Below are 20,341 nucleotides of genomic sequence, written 5' to 3'. Positions count from 1 at the left end.
ATTGGTTGAGTTATCAAATGACATGCTCTGTTTAGTAGAAGACCTTTGCTTTTTAAAGTAGCAGATAGAGGGGGAATACTCTCAGGTCCCCTTCATTGCACTCCACATCCTTTACACCAGCTATTTGCTCTTATTGTCGCATTCACAAAGCATATAGCATTACTGATATCCTGGCAACATGTGGCTGCATTTGTATCAAGTCATCGTTGTCCTCCATCTCCATAATTTAAACATGACTGTTTGACAGAAAAATAGTACGGTACAAAAGTGAATGAAAGAAGGAGAAAAATGTTTCCTTAAAGGGAGCTTCAGGCCTTCATGCATGGAGAACTGAGGCATTCCTCCAAACCGAAGAAAAATCTCATTGGATATATGAGGAGACACTGTAGATGTTTGTTTATACACACCTAATGGTTTTATAAAACTGTGGAATACTTGACTTATTTAAGTGATACAAACATTAAAAAAAGCTAAGTAATTAAACTTGGTGTCGAAAAGTCAAATTTACAAATAAACGTTGTCATAAAATAAAATCGTTCGTGTTTTCGTTATTTGTATTATTATTATTTTTTACTGTATTATTTGCATTCTTCGGTGCAGTCCCTGACAGAGGGATAATGCGTGAACCCTTCCTAATGGAGTGTAAAGTCAGCCTACTCCCTCCACACATTAACCAACTGGAGCAAACTGTCTTCAGTGTTTCTTAACCAGAATTGTGTGACAAGTTTATTTGTCCTGTTTATTGTGTCAGGGTGTGACGCATCGTCCTTTGCAATGTTCTAGAGTCACAAAGATGGATTTGAATGTGACAACATGATTGGATTGAATTGTTGTAGAAACAACTGGTCTGAACTGAATTTGGCCCAAACTGGATTCTCACATCCATCATGGACAACACCTTCCACTCCCTGCACCAGACTGTAGAGGAGCTGAGCAGCTCATTTAGTAACAGACTTAGACATCCTGTCTGTAAAAAGGAGCGCTACCGCAGGTCATTCATTCCTGCTGCTACCAGATTATACAATGTTGCACTATAACTGTAACCATAACTGTAATAACTAATGTGCAATAATCTATTTAATACACTGTGCTATAACCCGTGCAATAATCCTTGATTCACTGTATATATGAAGATTCACTGTATATAACTGATGCACCTTTCCACACACACACATGTATTGACATATTCAGGTGGTGATAGCAGCATAAGTCACTTCTTCAGGATTATATATATATATATATAATATATATATATATATATATATGTATGTATGTATATGTATGTATGTATGTCTCTAATATAATCATATCTATATATATCTACTCTGTCTGTCGGTATGTCTGTTGTTTCTCTTCTCTCTCTCTCTCTCTCTCATCTCTCTCTCTCTCTCTCTCTCTCCTATCTCTACCTATCTCTCTCTACTCTTATCTCTCTCCTCTGTGTGTGTGTGTGTCTCCTCCCGTGATGTACCTAGACCTCCTCGCCCTTCCTCTATCTTTTTGTTTTTTATTCTTATTTTCTCTTTTTTTCTTTGATTCACTGTCTATCTGAGCTTCCTGTCTATACCTGATGCACCTTTCCTACTTTTGTACTTTCTCTTATGAGCTGATGTGGCAAGTGAATTTCTCCAATGGGAGATCAATAAAGCCTATCTTATCTTATCTTACAGAAATAATGCAGCACTCTCTTTGTACCGTTGAATATTTTTTACCTAATTAAATCATTGGCACTGTACATATCCCCTTGGGGTATGAATTCATTTGAGATAACTAGAATGCGCTCAATTTGGGTGTGATGCACTCCCCTTGTATTATGCAAATCAAGTGCAGCTTAATTAATTACAACATCAAGATTATGAACTGGAACGGGTTGCTGTGATATTCCAGACCTGTTCATGCAAAACTAGTGATGCCGCAGGTTGCTGTTATCCATTTATTCTCCTGTGTCATAATTACCACCAGCTTTTATGGAACCGTTAAAATTAAATGTCCTATCTTTGTAACAAACAGACTTTGACAATAGATGCTTTTTCCCGCTTTGCTGCAATTTCCATAAATGTGGTCAACTGTTCTGCAGCACATCCTCCTTTGTGAAGACCCGTAGCAATGGGAAAACATGCAGAGCAGAAAGGCAGGCTTTGGTCAGTCATCAGCTGCTGGGTTGATGTCACTCAGTAGTGATTTGAAACCCAGTTTGTTTGAAGTAGTGCTATTATGTTTGCAGCTTTGACAAAATGTTTTAAAGCCACTAGGCTGTTGACAAAGACATGCATCTGTTTAGTGAGCAGTTTGTGGAGCCAGGCTTTTTTTTGCAGGTGAGGGTTTGGAATTTACATGAAAAGAGAAATCAATGAATAAAATCATTCCAATGTCATGTTGAAGAGCGATTCTTCATTTAGATATTTGTTAGGATTTCTTACTTTATTTCACTGTTTCTCCACTTCCATACCTTTATGTTTTCAGGAGCTCATCACCACCCTGTACATTGGCTTTTTGGGTCTGATCTTTTCCTCCTACTTCGTCTACTTGGCGGAGAAGGACGCAGTGGATGAGGAAGGCAAGACTGGTTTTTCCAGCTACGCTGATGCCCTGTGGTGGGGCGTGGTAAGGCAGCAAGACAAGAAACTAAAATGCGTTGTGTTCAGAGAGTCTGTTGTTGTTTTTTTATTTTTTATCTTTTTATTTTTATTATAAACATACAGCGCAGTGCAGTTACAAATTAACTCTCTTTGTCATGCCAAAATGTTTCAGATCATCAAGCTAATTCTAATTTGAAACAAAGTGTTTAAGGTCATACCGCAGCATCTGAAATGCATTTAAATCCAGATTTTTTTTTTTCTTTTGAGCCATTTACATTTGAGCTTGTCAGGGTGCTTTGTTTCATTATTCTACTGAATAAACCTAATGGGCTTGAGTTTAAGGTCACAAAATGGCAGCTGGACATTTTCCCTTGGGATTTTCTGCTCAAGAGGCGAAAACATGGTTCCATAAATCACAGCAAGTCACCCAAATCCTGAAACAGCTATACAGCTCCAGAACATAACAGTACCACCACCCTACTGGACTGTCAGTATGACGTTCTATTTCCAAAATGTCATGTCAGATGTAACACGATGCAGCTCTTTGGAAAAACCTTTTACTCATCAACTCACAGAATATTTTGCCAAATGTCTTTGGGATCTTCCACCTGCTTTTGGAAAATGGTAAATGGCTTGTACTTTTACAGTGCATTATCAAATCCGATGACCCCAACGTGCTTTACACTACGGTCAGTCATTCACACATTCACACCCTGACGGTGGTGAGCTATGTTGTAGCCACAGCTGCCCCTCACAGACCCAAACTGTGTGTAACAAAAAAGCAAAGTAAGACGAAATCTGTGGGGGTTCAATACGTTTTCGTTGCACTGTATAGTTGAAATGACAGAAGCGAGGCTGCCATACATCGGCGCCACCAGACCCAGGCACCAATTGGTGAAATGTCTTGCCCAAGGACAACGACTGAGACAGTCTGAGCAGGGGATTGAACTAGCAACCTGTCGGTTACAGGACGATTGGAGTCAATGCACTCTTGAAATAACCCTTGTAGGTCGACCGTTGCTGGAAAGGTTCACCAGAGTTTCTGCCTTTGTGGAAAATGGTTCTCAATGTGGTTTGCAAAGCCTTAGAAATGGCTCTGAAACCTTTTCTAGATGCATATGTTATTGGTTTTCTTTAGTTTAGGGCATAATGAGTTGCCTTTTTTGTTTTTAAGTGTTACTTCACATTTTTAGACCGGGTTTATTCTTCAGCTTCTTGATTCTGTAAGTCTACCTTCAAAAGCCTTGGTTTGCCTTGTGTGTGTGGGTGGGGGTTAGCTTTCTTTCTTAAAAAAAAACTTTATTCAAAACATTGTTTTGTATTTACTGAAGGTATTTTTGTCGGATAATAAAATTTGTTTCATAATATGAAACATTTGTGTATAACAAAAAAGCAAAGTTAGAAGAAATCTGTGGGGGTTCAATACTTTTTTGTTGCACTGTATAGTTGAAATCATTAACACTGACTGAAGCTCCCTAACTTAAAAAGTTGTTCTTTTTGTTAAAGATCAAATTATGGTTAACAAGCACATTTAAGCAAAAGATTTGTTACAAATGAATGTGGTCACGCAGGTTGGATCACTCAGAGTGTTCCTTTTGCTTTTACCCTCGGTTATTTTTCTTTCTTTTCATTATTTTTGTTTTGTTTATTATTCTGAAATGTGACAGAAACAGTTAACCCAGACACAGCAGATGTGTTGATGTTTTCCATGCTTCGAGTTGCTTTCACCCCTGCATGAAGGCTCAGGTTTCCAGAGGAGTTAATTAAACTTTTGAATTGAAAGTGCAGAATAATGAGAAACCTATGGCAGCCTTGTGCAAGGGATCAGCGTGCCACAAAGAAGACGGTAATAAACCATTCACCTCTTGCATCTTTGCCTCAAAGAACTTTTAGAGCACCAATATAAAGTGTCAGTTCCCTTAATTAAAACTTTAATTGCAAGGTTGCTACCTTTATGTAACACGGGTTACGAGGGTCACGTTGCTCCTCCCTGCTATGTGCAGGCTGTTATTTGTGTTTTATTTTCACAGAATACAGAAAAAAAGAACCCCACTCAGGGATTTGCACCTCTTTGTGGTTTTCTGAAACTGTAAACTTGAGTCATGATGATATGCTCTTACAATAGGTGAGTGAGGAATGCAAGCACTGTGTGCGCACTTGCTGAAATGCAACTGTGCTGATTGGAGCCTGCTAAGCTTTTCCACAGTGCATTCCTTCTCTTGGCATAATTTGAACATTCGGATGTGCAGGTGCACCACACAGCTGGAGGACAAGCCAATCCCATGATTCATATCCAATTTTCCTTCTCCCAAAGCCTTGCTCCCCCCACCCCCAATAGTCTTTTCTTTTTCCCATTTTACTGTGGCTGATGGTTTAGATAACCACAGTTTTGATTATCAAAACCTTATTCTCAGTGTGGGTTGTCTAAACTATGTCTCTTCTTTTTGAATATACTCTGCAATTAAAATGGGTGCATTTAAAGATTTAGATAAATACAATGCCAAAGTATTCCCGCTCCTTGTCTTTCTCATATTTTGTCACATTGCAGCCACAAACTTCATTGTATTATATTGGGATTTTTGTGATAGATCATAATAGTGTATGTATTATTTAATTTATTACCCGTAAGCAATCAGCTGCTTCCACCTGATTCATGAAAAAAAGTTCTCACCTGTGAAATCAGTTGTGGACAAAGTCTCATTACTTGAGTCTAAGTACAGATCCTACTGGTTAAATAATACTCCAATAAAAGTAAAAGTAGCTTTGTCAAATTTTTTACTTATGTTGAAGTACTGTAGTATGTGCTCTTAAAAGTACTTAAGTATTGAAAGTACTTGAAAAGCTGTCTATTTTTATGTATGTATTTCAATTGAGCGTAGTTGAGAATAATGTGATTTTATTTTATTTTTCTGCTTTACTGGACAGACCAGTTACTCCAAATATATAAGAGTAACACAGTAGTTCTATATATCACTCAAAGAAGCATTCCAATTTCAGGCATTATTTATTCACTCCTCTGTCGTCCTCTCGGTGGTGAACCACAGATGCCATTCTGCACCTGTGGTCCCTCCAAACCACCACAATCTCACTAACACACTGCTACATGGGTAAGTTGGGTTAAGTGTCTTGCCCAGGGATACAACAATAGCATTCACAGGATTTGATATGGTGCCTCTCTAGTTGCACGAACATCTACCCGTCATTGCCATGTCCGTGACCATGCAGGAGATGTATGTTTGTCTGTCTCTGTCTGTCTTTTTAAACATGCACAACAGTCTCACTGCACGCTCAGATTGGTGGCACAGATATAATGCCATATATACATACAGCCTGCCCAATATGAGCCTGTACGGCCACACTAGTAGGACAAAAATTATTGTTCTTCTCCTCCACCTACCGTATAGCGTTGAGGTGTGTAATCTTAAAGGTTGTGGGTGGGAAAAATAGGCAAACTACATTAACAAACAGCCAACAAAAGTAATGGATGCCTTTTATAGAAATGTAGTGGAGTTGAATATTTGATTTTTATTGTTAAAATGTAGTGGAGTGAAAGTAGTAAGTGTCCCAAAAAATGCTACTCAAGTAAAGTACAAATTCTCAAAAACCGCACTTAAGTACAGTATGCTAGTAAATTTACTTCTTTACTGCACACCTCTAAATTTCATCATAGCAAAAGTCCAGCTGTTCTGTGTCTGTCTTTAGAGAACATTAGTGAACAAGCAGCATCATCATTAAAGACCAACGAGCACACTAGACAGGCCTGTGGAAAGGTTTTAAGCAGGGTTGGGTTATTTAAAGAAAAAGAAAAAAATCTGATATGCTGAATATTCCCCAGAGCGCTGTTCAGTCCATTCTATGTAAAGGTAAAGCATGTCATGTACAGCACTTATAGCGGGCAGGACAATATAGAAAAAAAGCATATCGATAAAATAGAAATAATACTGATCAGTATCAATAATTATCAACAAATTCAAAACATATATTTTAAATGCAGCCCTGGCCATTTTACACTATTGCTTGGTGACCTATTTTTATATACAGAACACACAAATATTGAATTCAAACTCAACCCTTTATTCAGCCAACTTTTTACCAGATCTGCAAGTTTTTAAAAAAAGAAAAAAGAATGTGTGGTCTTTGAACTCTTTGAAGGGGGCGGAGCTTGGTGACGGAGCGTTCCTGAGTCTGTGTTTGTGATTGGTTGGGCGGATGTAACGACTGTAATATTAACCTACATGATTTGCTACAATGCAAAAGGTAGGAAAACTGTTCTTCTATTGGACTTTTTACTGACCCTTTTTACCATCATCGATATACGCCTATCAATCGATTATATATTGTTATTGAATTGTTGTCCAGCCCTAACTTATTGTCCATTCAGTTTTCTATGCCATTCAGTTCAAACATTTTGACCTGCATCTAAATGCTAAATGTTTAGAAAGGACTTGCCAGTGGGATCATGGTACTTCGGAGATGCTTTTCTTAAACAAGGACAGAGAAGCTGGTTAGAGCTCATAAGAAGATGGATAAAGCTAAATACAAGGCAAACATGTTAGAGGCTGCAGAAGATTTGAGACTAGGGCAGAGGTTTACCTTCCAGCAGATTTTGACCCTAAATAATCAACCAGAGCCACAATCAGGTCCAATAGTTGGACGACACTGCCCTGTTTTTAACATTAGGCCAAAATAAACTGAACTTTTATATTGCATTAACTTACTAGGTTTATTGTTGCTAGCATGTACTCCGGGCGCGGGCTGCCTTACATGAATGCACTTCTAGTTTAGACATTACAGTCAGGCAATCTTGTAGACAGCTCAGAGGTCCGATCAGGTATTGACAAAGTGTACCGTAATGCTCCGAATATCCATTGATCGGAGTGGCTTCATTGCTAACCAAAGCCGTACTTACACATTTTGAGACACTTAGAGATTTTGAGTGCATTGTACCACATAAAATCGGTCAGTAAGCACAACAATTATGTTAATCATATGTAAGGTGCACTGGATTATAAGGCACACCATCAATTCTTGAGAAAATTTAAGGATTTTAAGTGCACTTTATAGTCCGAAAAAATATAGTTCATTAAAGTTTGTTGTTGCATGCTGTAAGGGGGGTGGGAATACTTTTGCAAGGCTCAGTGCGTGATTAAAAATCAGGTCTCTGACGTGTGCACGGATTTGAAGCAGTTTTGGCCCCTGCTCTCTACAATCTGAATGAAAGGACCTGTTTTCTGAATAGAGCATTCCACTCTTATGTCAGGAGGACATTGTTTAGTCATCGGATTTGTGGATGAGTGGTTAAATCCCCCAGAACTCCACCCACTCCTAACATACACCAACCCGCCTCTCCCGCCTCCACTCTTTCTTTCTTTACCCTCAAAGCTCTTTAAAGTATCTCACCTTACATCAGCCGCTTTGTGTTGGCGCACAGCGGTGGCTCACCCAGCGATACCCCACAGACAACCACACTAAGCCGAGCGCACTCTCAATGTGTCAGAACTGGCTCGGCTTTCAGAGTGGGGCGCACATGCGAGTGCGAGAGCTATTTGTTTTCCCTCCTCAGCCCTGCAAATTCCTACACTCATTGAGGATTAGTGGATGGGAATCTCATTCCCTTGGAGAAGAAAGAACCCCAAATGCCTCAGCAATCGTTCAGACAGTTGTGGGGCAACTCAACAATGGCTGATGAACTTCTTTATTGTCCAAATCAAGATTTAAGGTCTTTGAATGACCATTTTATATCAGTTGCATTTAATTAAAATCAAAGAGGATTTATATGTGTTTTCTTTGACATATAGAAATTCATTTAGTTGTAAATGCAAGTTTTGCAACAAATTTTGTTGTATTTGTACAAAAGTTGGGTTTAGTAAATCTCAGGTTTCATTCTCGTGAGCACTTTGAGTCTGATTTTGTCTACATTTAGAGCGTTTTAGATAACCCTGTTTTGTGTGTGAAAATCTTGAGTGCTTTCTTATTCCCCAGGTGACTGTTACCACCATCGGATATGGAGACAAAATTCCTCAAACATGGATAGGGAAGGCCATTGCCTCGTGTTTCAGTGTCTTCGCTATCTCTTTCTTCGCTCTACCTGCAGTAAATATGATTTTTATCTAAATCACATCAATTTAATTTGCACTCCACCTTTGGATTTTAATGTGTTGTATAATTATATAGTACAGATATTATCTCTAGTCTCCAAATCCAATGTTAAATATTTGCCAGTGTGAGTATGAAACACTCTTTTCTTTTTTTTCTGTTCAGGGAATTTTGGGTTCAGGATTTGCCCTCAAAGTTCAGCAGAAGCAGAGACAGAAGCACTTTAACAGACAGATCCCTGCTGCAGCCTGCCTCATCCAGGTAAACTCTCTGGAAACCTGCACAACTTTCTCTTCAAAACGTGGAAGGACACTAACTCTAGCATCTTTCTTTTACATGCATTCCTCTTAAAGTTCTCTCAGGGGTTTCGTGTGATTTATTTTCTTCTTTTTTACCAACACGTTTGTTAGTCAAATGTAATCCTGAGCTTTGAACACAAAAATTGATTGAGACATCTGTTAATACAAAGTGAAAGTTTCAGACAAGTTTCAAGAGGCTCGAGGCACACCATGTTCAGCTGGAGATGCGTAACAACTTTATCGTTGACTTGTCTGCTTTATTCACTAATGTTCTCTAACAAAACTCAGAGGCCATGACAGCTGGATTTGTACTGAGAGTAAATTATAGCTGTTGACTGATTTAACTACAGAAGGGCAGAATTTTTTGTGCTGGATTTCAATTACAGGTATCAGTGAAAAGGGGCCTGAAGACAAATAAAAGATATAGTTTTGAGATTTTTATCTGTAAAACAAATTTAAAACCTATCTTACTTCTCCATTATGAAACAGCTTTCTTTTTCAGTAACATAAAAACCTTATTCAGCAAAAGAAAATGTAAAACAGGGATAGTTTTATTAATCTTTGTACTTTGTAATTATAGATAAATGGGTAGACAAGTACAATAATTACCCTTATCCAGTGTTTAACAACATTTGAAAAAAAATAGTATTACACTATTTTGTTCATGCTATAAACAATTCTTACCTTTCTAACTCTTCTCAGTAGTGTGGTGGCAGTTGTTTCCTTGATGACAAACCCAGCATAGCTCCATTGGATGTTGTGGCATTTTACCCCAATGGTCCTAAAAGTAACATTTGTCAGCAAATGGCAAATCTGTGTGGAGTTGTCAGTGAATTGGTTAAGCAGCACCGTGTAAGTTTTACACCCAAGTATGAGCTTACATTGAGATATATTAACGGATTTTTCTGGTCAATATACATCACTTGCCGTGTATCGATGCTCAGTGGAGGCTGCCCGTCTCAAAAACTTGCCTATGTAACTTCAGAGTGTCGGATCCGGCTCTGAATGGGTCATGTGACCTAGAGCACCGCTTTAGATCGCCCTATATACAGTGGTTTAGTTCTGGGACTGGCAGTCAAGAGGTCGCAGGATCACAACCCGGTGTGGCGACCTTTGACAATTACTTTGGGGAGTGCTGGCCGAGTGGTTAGAGCAGCGCGCTTGCACTCAGAAAAGGATGCAAGTACCCGGTTCGATCTCCAGTGCCTGCACTCTGGGTCCCTGAGCAAGACCCTTAACCCCAGAACGCTTCCCGGGCGCCGCACAGTGGCAGCCCACTGCTTCCCAAGGGGATGGGGTAAAAGCAGAGATACCACATTTCGTTGCTTGTACTTGTGACAGTGCAATGACAATAAAGTTGAATTCTATTCTATTCTATAATGGCAGTCTGAGCTCCCCTTAAACATACGAGCTAACCTTATGTACTTTTACTTTTCTTATCCTCGAGTCTAACTTGGTCATGGTCATGATTATTACAAAATACTGTAAATTTAGTTCACAAACCTACTTGTCAGCTCCTCTCCTCTGTTGAGGTTCCTACAGCCTTTTTTATAATCAGATGATTGAGCGTGTGGTCTGCCCAGTCCTTCTCTTCCATTGCTCCTGGAGCCATGGAAAAGGAGGATAATCTAGAGGTGTGAATGTGGTCTTGTCTTTAAACGTGACTCCATGACTTCTCAATCAGCTGGTCCAAAGAGGTCTGCAGTCAAATTCCAAAACACGGAGGGAGATGTTTTAATTTTGCAACAGTGCAATGTTGCCAGTGGCCTTCAGGGGGCTAAGCCTGGAAATGATTGGTCTAGTGCCCCTAGTGGCTAAGAGTCACATGGTGCTGCTTTATCTGGTCCCAATGTGATTGGTAGAGAGTCACTATAGATGACCCGTATACACCTAGCTGCCACTCTCTCTCTCTCTTGTTTGCTCTAAATGAATTAACCTGTAAATTAAAATAGTGGCTATTTAATATTATTTTGCATGCAATATTTATAAATGTAGAAGAGGTTGCTGTTCAGGACTACAAAAGTGGACAGTTCAGATTTGTGGTCTCATATTTTTTTGTTTGGCCTTTGTTACAACTTGTGCTTCCCAGACACTCTGGAGGTGTTATGCTGCAGAGAAACCAAACGGCTGTGCTGTTACGTGGAAAATGTACGTCTTAACCCCTGAGGGCGTAGCCGCAGCACAAGCCGACAACGGCAGCCCCAGTATCAGGAAACTGAACATAACGGTAACTGTTTCCTCACTTTAACACCCCAACCCTTTTTCTTTTTTTTTACATTTTCCTCATAGTTGTTCAGACACTGTCTTGCTGGAATATTTCACATAAAAAACAACTCCTCTTGTTAAAAGTCCTGCTGAAAAAGCTGTTATACTGTATTACCTTATATTGCAGTCGTACACATGTGGCCCTGACTGTATTGTCTTTTTGTGCAGTTCACCTTTTGCAACAATATTAGCTATATCGTGAAAAAAAAAAAAAAACATAAAAGGGTGAGCAAAGTTCCCACAAATATACACACACACACACTGAGAGACACAATGCACAGAAAACACAAATACCCTCACCCAACAGCTCCTCCTACCCCAAAGGCTTGACTCCAGCAGGATGACTCGAGGCCTTTGTCTCCGCCGGACAAAAGCCCAGTCAGTTGAGATGATGTCACCACCGCCTTTCTCATGGGAGTAAACCTTTGTCAAGTAGTACAACGACAAAAAAATCTTTGTGCCACATTGAGCCCACACATATTGGAGAGAATGAAGGCTGTTTCCGTTCTTTTCAGTTTCGGCATGTGACTTTCGACGTTGACTTTCCTCCTTTCTGCCTCTTCTCAGTCTATCAAGATGCTTCCCAGGTTTTCCTGTAACTGACTCGCTGTTATATACTACTGTCTCTTCTTGTCTCTTTTATTCCCAATGGTTTCCCTTCACCCCCTCCCCATTCTCAGCAATGCTGACTTTTCTTGCTACCCACTTCATATGCAACTTAATGAGTGTCTCTATCATTGTGCCATATTCCTGTTTCTATGTTTTCTTGCGATCTAGGTTTAAACACAATCCGCCACTGTTTCCTAATTTCCATTAATGCCTAACCAAACCTTTAGTCCCTTTAGACTTAACTTTACGCACATCTGGCAAATACCCAAGACTGACCCAATCAGTCTAAATACTCAAGCTGCTTTAAAGGCCACATCCGTAATGCTGGCTGTTTGCTGTTTGGATCTGCCTGATGACAGCATTTAACTTCTCACATAATACACAGCTATGATTTTGCTCTAGGAAACAAAGATTAAACAGGTAACACTTATATCATCATAGCTCAAGTTCATGATTTGGTCAGACGGAGATGTGTAATGGAAGAAATGTGTTGTTAGTGTATTGTTGTTGGCATGGCCTGGCTATTTGACACCAGGGTTAATGGCTGAATATATAACGTTACTATTTTGAAAAAAAAAAAAATAAGTGGAAACTTTTCCAAAAACCTGCTAAGGACCCAAAATCAGATGCACTGAGTTTTTTACAGACTGGATATGTATGCCAATAATGATTACATGTTTGCTATAAAGATAAAAATAATGTTTGTTTGGTAAACTGACTATAATAGATCAAGCACTAAATCAACTTGTTTTTGTTTAACATACAGTATTAATAATGATTACTTCTCCTAAAAACACTTATCCAAATCAAACGTTTACTAGGACTGTAACGACATCTCCAGTTAATGAGACAAGATGGTCCACGACACCGGCTTTCGGAGAATGACACCAGGCAATTTTGGGAAAACTAAAAATCTTCTTTTGTGCCTTTTTGCCAATGGAGCAAGCTGAAGCTGAAGTTCAAATGGTGGAGCACTGGAGAAAAATGCCTAAGTCTTAATTTTGGCTGCAACATTCAGGTGGTAGGGTAAGAATTTGCATTCAAACACGATGGAGTTTCCAATGCCAAAGGAGTATCAGTTTCACAAATCAGAAACTGTGTTTCGGTGACTCTGTCTTTCTCAGTATAGAACAATTCAGTCGAGGTTTGACTAGTCGACATGTTGTGATTTTGTTGTGCTTTTCTACATCTAAAGTGGTCCCACAAAGTCTAAAAAGCTAACTAAAGGTAAACAAAGTAGTGCAGAATCAATAAAGCCTGAAAAAGAAGCCTTTAGTTTAGTGTTGACTGGATGCATCCAAGTAGATGCTCGCTTTCTTACAGTCTTCAGAGATTACAAAACATTTATAAGTTTATCTCTCACTTTTTATTTATTCTACAGAGTACCCCATGTGCTGCAAAAAACAAGCAATTCAAAGTGGCTATTGTAACTGAGGGTTGTCAGTCAGCCCTGGGGGTCATTATTAGCCGACTCCATCAACAAAACAGGTCGAGAACCACTTAATTTTAAGCTTCTGAATAGGAGGGTGTCCATCTACAGACTTACTTCCCTTCTAATATCACATCTATTATGCCATGACATCCTGTGATACATAATAGACCTGGATATAGACCAGATTACAGTGCCGAGACCAGAGCCACAGCAGCACAGCAGGATCACTAATATGTTGCAGTTCTACCCGCACGTTTTTTTTGGAATAAAATCGAACAGGAGATGAAGGCAGGGAGTACTGCTGTGTTCTGTTTGCACCCAGAAGTCGTATTTCCCTTGTGCCCAGTTGGAGATGCAGTAACAACACCAAATGAAACCTGAATTTGAACTGGAAAGGTTATGTATCCAGTATCGCTGCTGCTAAGATAAATCACAGTCAAAGTAACAGGTATAACTGATTTACTGTTGCTTCTGGTGGTTTCTATCTCAAAACCCAGGGGCACACATCATGCTGTAGATTATCTATTTGTGAGCATGTTCCTACAGATTTCATCACATAAAACTGGAGGTAGTATTTTGGACTGCTATTACAAGTTAACACTATATCAATTAGGAAATCCCACCAATATTCTGATTGTTCCACCAATTCTTGTTACAAACACAAATACCGAATCCCATGGGAACATCTCAATGTATTTAGGCATTCAGACGTAGTTAACATTAATAGCTGAAGTTCAAACAAGCGTCAGAAAGCGAAAGACAGTGGATTGGTGCCAGCCGGGTTGGTCTGAGTTTTTCACATTATGTTTATCTTCTGAGATTTTAATGCACAACCATTCTTCTGGTTATCAGCAAATGTTCTGAAACAGCTGTATTTGAGAATGTCTCAGCCTAAGAGGAGAATAGGTTGACTGGGTCAAGGAGACATAAAGCCAACTGTGGTTCAAGACACCAGAAGCGCCTGCGCTTCTCTTGTTGTCCCTCTGTCTATCAAAAGATCACCTCTGCTGTATCAAAGTAGTGTTTGAAACAAAGAGAGAACATGAGAAGTGAATATGAATACTAAAAATTCTGATAAGTTCATGTACTAAGAAGTCAGCCAATCATTTTTGAATATTTACTAAAGGAAAATGCTAAATTCAGGGAGAAAGCTAATTGGTTAGAGACACCTGTGACTCACAAAACTTTAGGACCACCTGGAATCTACTGCATGCTTTTTTAATATGTTTATTCTTATAATTCATATTACTTTAGCCTTAACTTGAAAATAAAAAAGCCATTGACTATATCGTGAATGGCCATTTTTTTCAGTTGGCCAGAGGCTGTTCATGTTAAATGTGTAAAGATTGTTCTGGAAGAATTTCAAAGCTCTTCTTTAAACGGGACAGTTTTGCTTTGCACAGTAATTCTTAATCCAAAAAGGTAAAGGTAAAGCTTCACTTATTTGTTGATCACACTACATTTTATATTCAACTGAACTGTCTCAACAGCGAGAACTATAATTCACAAGTAACTCGTAATGTCTATTTTACTCTGCTTTAGAATGGGGTACTAATGCAACGAGGCGTCATGGTTCATGAGGCTTTTTCACAAACAAGCTCTTTTACACCTCAGTATAAAACCTCCATGTACATACCCTCAGTGAAAATGACTTAATTAGCTAACCAATTAGCACATTTCGAGAGTCTATATAATTCTATGTAGCTGATAAAGTAATTAGAAGCACAGAAGTTTGGTCCAGTTGCAGACACCACCTTTTCAACACTCAGCTTTCAATACGGATCTGAGATATTTTGTTTATCACAATATATTTGGAAAGCAACACTTTTTAAATGTAGTGCTTGTATTTTTGGTTCCTGTTGAGTGCTAATATAACCTTGATCCACGCTGTTTTTGCCAATTGGTGCAATACGATTATAGAGTTATAGTGTTTCTATGACAAAAAATATGGAATCAATGGGTCTTATGAGATAATGAAATCATAATTCTAAGAAAAGATCTCGTAATCATGAGAAATATTAATTACGGTATCTTTTCCTATAATTCTGAGATGCTGATCTTGAGATTGTCTATTTTTTTTATACCGTTGGTGAATGCAATGCACTTCTGTAAAAAAGCTCTGCAGAAAACTAAATTATCAAGAATCTCTAAGAGCAGAATTTACTAACTATAAAATATGCACCCAGTTTTTCCCCTCTTCAGTCAACTTTTAGCACCTGCTCTGGTGTGCAGTTTGGATGTAAAACTACTTGAGTTGGATTTGACTCTGTCTCTCTCAAACCAGAAATAGCATTCATATGTGAGTGTTTCTAAACCATCTGTTGCTGTTCAGTGAGATCAGTTCAGTGTCTGCAATGGTGTGAATGTCTCTCTGAGATAAAAAAAAAGTCAGGGAAATCATTAGAACATCAAAACATGACCTCATCTTGGGAACCTTCATTTTTTTTCACCATTAACTCGCTTGGATTTATTACACTGCAGTGTTTAAATGACTACACTTAGATCTGTAGGCCATGATGACGTTGACCTGATGTTTCATTTGTCTGGCAGAGAAAGGGGCCTAAGAGAAGGCTAAAGGCCAAAGGAACTGGTTCTTTGGGTGTTGCCTCAGAGAGGGCTGTGTCGATCCCTCAAATCACCTATGATCACATTGACGACTCAGTGGAAAAGAAGGATGTCTCATTTTTCATCGAAGAGCCAAGGGGGACAAATGAAGGTAATGCTATACTGGAAAAATCCTTCCCCTCATATCACTTGCAGCTACATACTCATATCAAATGCTAATTTGGAATATGCTCTGACTGAGCTCCTTTCATTTTGGCAGATTTTTCAAAGGAAGCCTTCTAACCTTTTTATAAATTGCGATTCTTCCATCAGCCCAAGCGCATGAACTTGCCAACATTACACATGAAAGCACCAAATCCCACTTTATTACTGCTTGATTAAACCCACTCCTTTTGGATCTCTTGACAAGAGATTTTGTATTTAAACTTGACACCTCCAAATGATTCTCCGAGGGTGTTTTTAAACACGAACTTATATGGCATTAGAATTGGATTTGCTCTTTTGAAATTGGTGAAACAAAGCTTTGCTGGATAGTTACAGTGCCTTACAAAAACATTCATCAACCCATTGACGTTTATCACATTTCGCCACATTGCAACAGCAAACTTCCATGTATTTTGATAGGATTTTATGTCCGACGCAAAGTAGTGCTTAATTGAACTATGGAAAGAAAATGTTAAATGGTTTCCAAAATCGGAAGTCTTAAAGTCTGTACTTAGATGTCCACCATACATTTGTATTCAGAGCCCCTGAGTCAAAACTTTGCAGAACGACCCATTGGTGCAGTTACAGCCACAGGTCTTTTGACGTATGCCTCTTCCAGCACATCTATAGATTCCCCTTGTATTTAAGGTCATCAATCTTCCCATCAGCTCCGACTACCTTCTCTGTAACTGCTGGTAAAAAAGCATGATGCTGGCTCCATGTTTCATTATAGGGATTGTTAGGATATCACGGTAAAGTCAATAACAGGATTGAGTATTCAATGCTATGTGGAGTGCCAGTTTTCTGCTAAGTACAGCGTCTTTGGCAGAAAGCGACCTTTCATCTATGAGACCCAGAGCAGTTCTTTAATTTGCCCTGGCCATTTTTTTTTTTTTTTTTTTGTATGCATTTCCTCTGTGTGGTTCAAAATACAGCCATGACACTCAGACATTAAGCAGGTAACTCATTCCTCTGTAGCAGTGTTGAATGTGGTCCAGGATGTATTTTGCTGTTGTTGAATGTCAGCAATAAAACTGTAACTAATGATCGTGATGCAGCAAATACACTTTCTGATCTATATGGAGTCACTGCGACATCCATGGAAAGGTGTTGCTGTAACAAATTACGAAAGGGATTTTTCTGATACAGGCAATTGCAAGAGAGAGAAGAGACACTTCCTCTCAGGATCACATCAGACAGGGAAGCTGTTGTTCTGGCTGATAATGAGTGATATTTCCACTGGGTTTACTCTGTGAAACTGAACTACAATAAAGTTCACAACATCTAGAAATGATTAATAAATAAACAGGTGAGCACTAATGGAGCACAAACAGCACAGAGAAGAAGCAGCACGTTTGAAGAAAAATACATCTGTTAAGGATCCAAACAGTCTGGCTGTCTTAATTGTGCCTGAGAACAGGTCTAAATACTATGAAATAACTATAAACTTTATTCATATAGCACCTTCCACATATAAAAACAATAAGTGCTTCACAAAAGACGTCTGTTTCAAATAAAATAAAAGCAAGCAAAAGCAATCAAAGCCCAGTTAACTAAAAGCTCGAGTAAATAGAAATGTCTGTTCTGCCGTTTTTGGAAAGAATCAACCGACTCAATCAAACGAAGGCACAGAAGAAGGTTATTCCACAATTTGGGGCAACAGCTTGAAAAGAGTATTATTCACTAGGGGTGTCCAAATACCAAGTACGTGTGCTTCAGTTTAGATACTTGCCGATTCAAACTACCAATACTGAGTACTTAATAAATTGGTACATATAGATCGCAAATAACTTATACAGCAACTATCATCGGCCACCAGCGATGAATTCAGTTAAAGCTTTACTTATCTTCTCTCCTGCTTTTATTTTGGAGGGTCAGCAAACAACCTCCTGGTGTATAGCACCACTACCTGTTATCGAGTAGTATCTAGCCTTGGAGTTGCAGTGTAGTCCAGCATAGAAGGAAAATTGGTATCTCTTCAGAGTATCGAGTTGCTTGTACGAGTATGAGTACTTGATACTGGTATCGGAACCGATACCAGTATCGGTATAGGGACACCACTATTATTTACTCTAGCAAATAATATTTATTAACTAGAGTGGTCACTCCTTTAGTTACAGGCAGGTGTAAACAGAAATAGATGATTTAAAACCTATTATAGTTAATGTTAAAACACATTGAAAATATGAGCTCTGGATGGTGCTAAATGCAGTGATATTCTTGAGCAAAACCTGTCAGTCTGCCTGTGATGCGAGACTGGGACAGAGGTTCACCTGCCAGCCGGACAATGACCCAACGCATACTGCTAAAGCAACACTCGAGAGGTTTAAGGGGGAAATTGTGGGAATGGTCTAGTCACAGATCAAACCTCAATTTAACTGAGAATCTGTGGTTAGACCTGAAGATCACTGTTAACATGTGAAAACCATCCAACACTGAAGGCTCCCACATACTCAGGCTTACTGTGCGCAGACTATGCTCTGATTCTCCGGGGATGTTTTACGCTTCATAGTCGAGCGTACCTATTGCCTACATTTATTGTGGCAAATTCCTGCAATTACCACACTTTCTGCCAGCGGGACTACAGCTAGAATTGCTGTAAAAGGTGGCTCTAAAAAGTACTGACTTAATGGTAGGTGAATAACTATGCCCACTGAAGTTTTCTGTTGTTTTGTGCTATTTTTTGCTTGCTTCACAATAAACAACATAATACATCTATTGTGTTGAAGGCTTGTTCTGTAAATGAAATGGTGCCAAATCTCAAACAATTAATTTTAATTCCAGGTTGTCAGACTACAATACATAGATAACACCAAGGAGGTGAATACTTTTGAAAAAAAAAAAATAAATTGTACCTTTGTATGCCACTTTACTGCATGTTTAGAAACAATAAATGATGACATGCTGCTTTCAGGGCCTTTGAAATCCATGTTCTCAGTAAAATGTTTGTTACAATCTGAGGGGAATAATGGGTTCAAAACAACCTCATCGTGAATGCCATGTTTTTGTGGCATTTCATAAATGCATGCATATAGGTTTTTCTTTTGTGTTGTCAAAATTATTTTTGAAAAACTTTGCACACACCTATTCATCTAAAAATTAATAGGTAGGTGTGTCCGGTCGTTTGACTGGTACTGTGTGTCTATGCTTTCAATGGAGTCAGAACAAAAGCTAGAAACAGATCTCTTGGCGGTAAAAGAGTGAAGATAATGAACTGAGTTGGGTTCTCTCCACTGCAGAGTGAGAAAGCAGACATAATGGCTTTTTGGGCCTCTCTTTGGGCCCGTTTTACATTATGGTGGGAGAAGCTGTTATGGGGATGGCTCCTCATTTTCACGCAGTAAACAGAGACTCTGTCCTCCTCCGCTTGGAGCCAAGGTGGCTGCCAGGTGCCTCCCTTAAGACACATGGAAGCCATTACAGCCTCAGTGGTGATTAGAGGTCATAGTTACAAGCTCTTTACGGCTTCAGGAGCCCCCCCTCGCTCCGGCTGGCCACAGACACTCTCATCAGGCTTAAATGGAAACTACTTTAAAATACCATCTTGTCAAAGTTACAAGTGGGAATTTCTTGTAATCCCGGTTACAGTTTACTAAGGCAGTCACATCAAAGCCAATATGTTTATTACTGTACACATGGCAAAGATTGATCAAAGAGTCTTAAATCAACAGTTTGATCTGTGTGTGTCTAACGTCAGGATGGTTTAAAAATGTAGACCGATACACACAATATAAGACTGATGGAGGGTTATTGGGGTGAGGGGTTTGGCTTCCTGTGTTAAATGCCATCTCAAGCAAATGAACTGACCCAGATTCCAAGTTAATAAACAGACCTTATGAGTTTTTCCTGTCAAAGCACACTATCGTAAAAAGAGCTGCAGTGACATAAACATGACATAAAGGCAAACCATCACGATAAGAGCAGCTACCAACACCCGGAAGAGCTTTAGTCGCCTGCTTAATTGGGTCTGTCTTGGAAAATGAGCAGATGGCTTGGCTTCATGGGAAAGAAGCAATGAAATTGAAGAGACTTTGAATCACTTAGACAGCACATAATACCCTCTCTTCATGCACAGGGCATTTCTTGTATTTGTGTAACAAATACTTAATAGTCATCAGTAAAGAAGTGTACATGAGAAAAAAACAGGATGGGCCTTGAGGGACGTTATAGGAGTAAAGAAGCCAGCATCTGCAGTCTAATGTCTATAACTGTGATGTCTGAGTTCAAATAGCATGGGGTTGTAGGATATTTGCTTAAGATTTATCAATAAATGTCTGTCCTATAACCTGATT

At 39.1% G+C, this 20,341-nt stretch overlaps 1 protein-coding gene across 3 annotated transcripts in view; it reads left to right on the top strand.

The window, feature by feature from the left end:
- Window positions 1–20,341, top strand: part of kcnq1.2 (potassium voltage-gated channel, KQT-like subfamily, member 1.2) — a 95,940-nt gene that overhangs the window by 63,454 nt on the left and 12,145 nt on the right. For 2 of the 3 annotated variants that reach the window (XM_036132489.1, XM_036132488.1), the window contains exons 7-11: window positions 2,464–2,604; window positions 8,562–8,672; window positions 8,841–8,936; window positions 11,064–11,201; window positions 15,831–15,996. In XM_036132489.1, the coding sequence (XP_035988382.1) occupies window positions 2,464–2,604; window positions 8,562–8,672; window positions 8,841–8,936; window positions 11,064–11,201; window positions 15,831–15,996 (652 nt within the window). Of the gene's footprint in view, window positions 1–2,463; window positions 2,605–8,561; window positions 8,673–8,840; window positions 8,937–11,063; window positions 11,202–15,830; window positions 15,997–16,104; window positions 16,340–20,341 lie in introns of those variants that run through there. The other variant, XM_036132490.1, reaches the window with a different exon arrangement.

Source organism: Fundulus heteroclitus, unplaced genomic scaffold, assembly GCF_011125445.2.
Source record: "Fundulus heteroclitus isolate FHET01 unplaced genomic scaffold, MU-UCD_Fhet_4.1 scaffold_52, whole genome shotgun sequence".
Taxonomy (NCBI): Eukaryota; Metazoa; Chordata; class Actinopteri; order Cyprinodontiformes; family Fundulidae; genus Fundulus; species Fundulus heteroclitus.
This window is presented reverse-complemented; position numbering and strand designations above follow the sequence as displayed.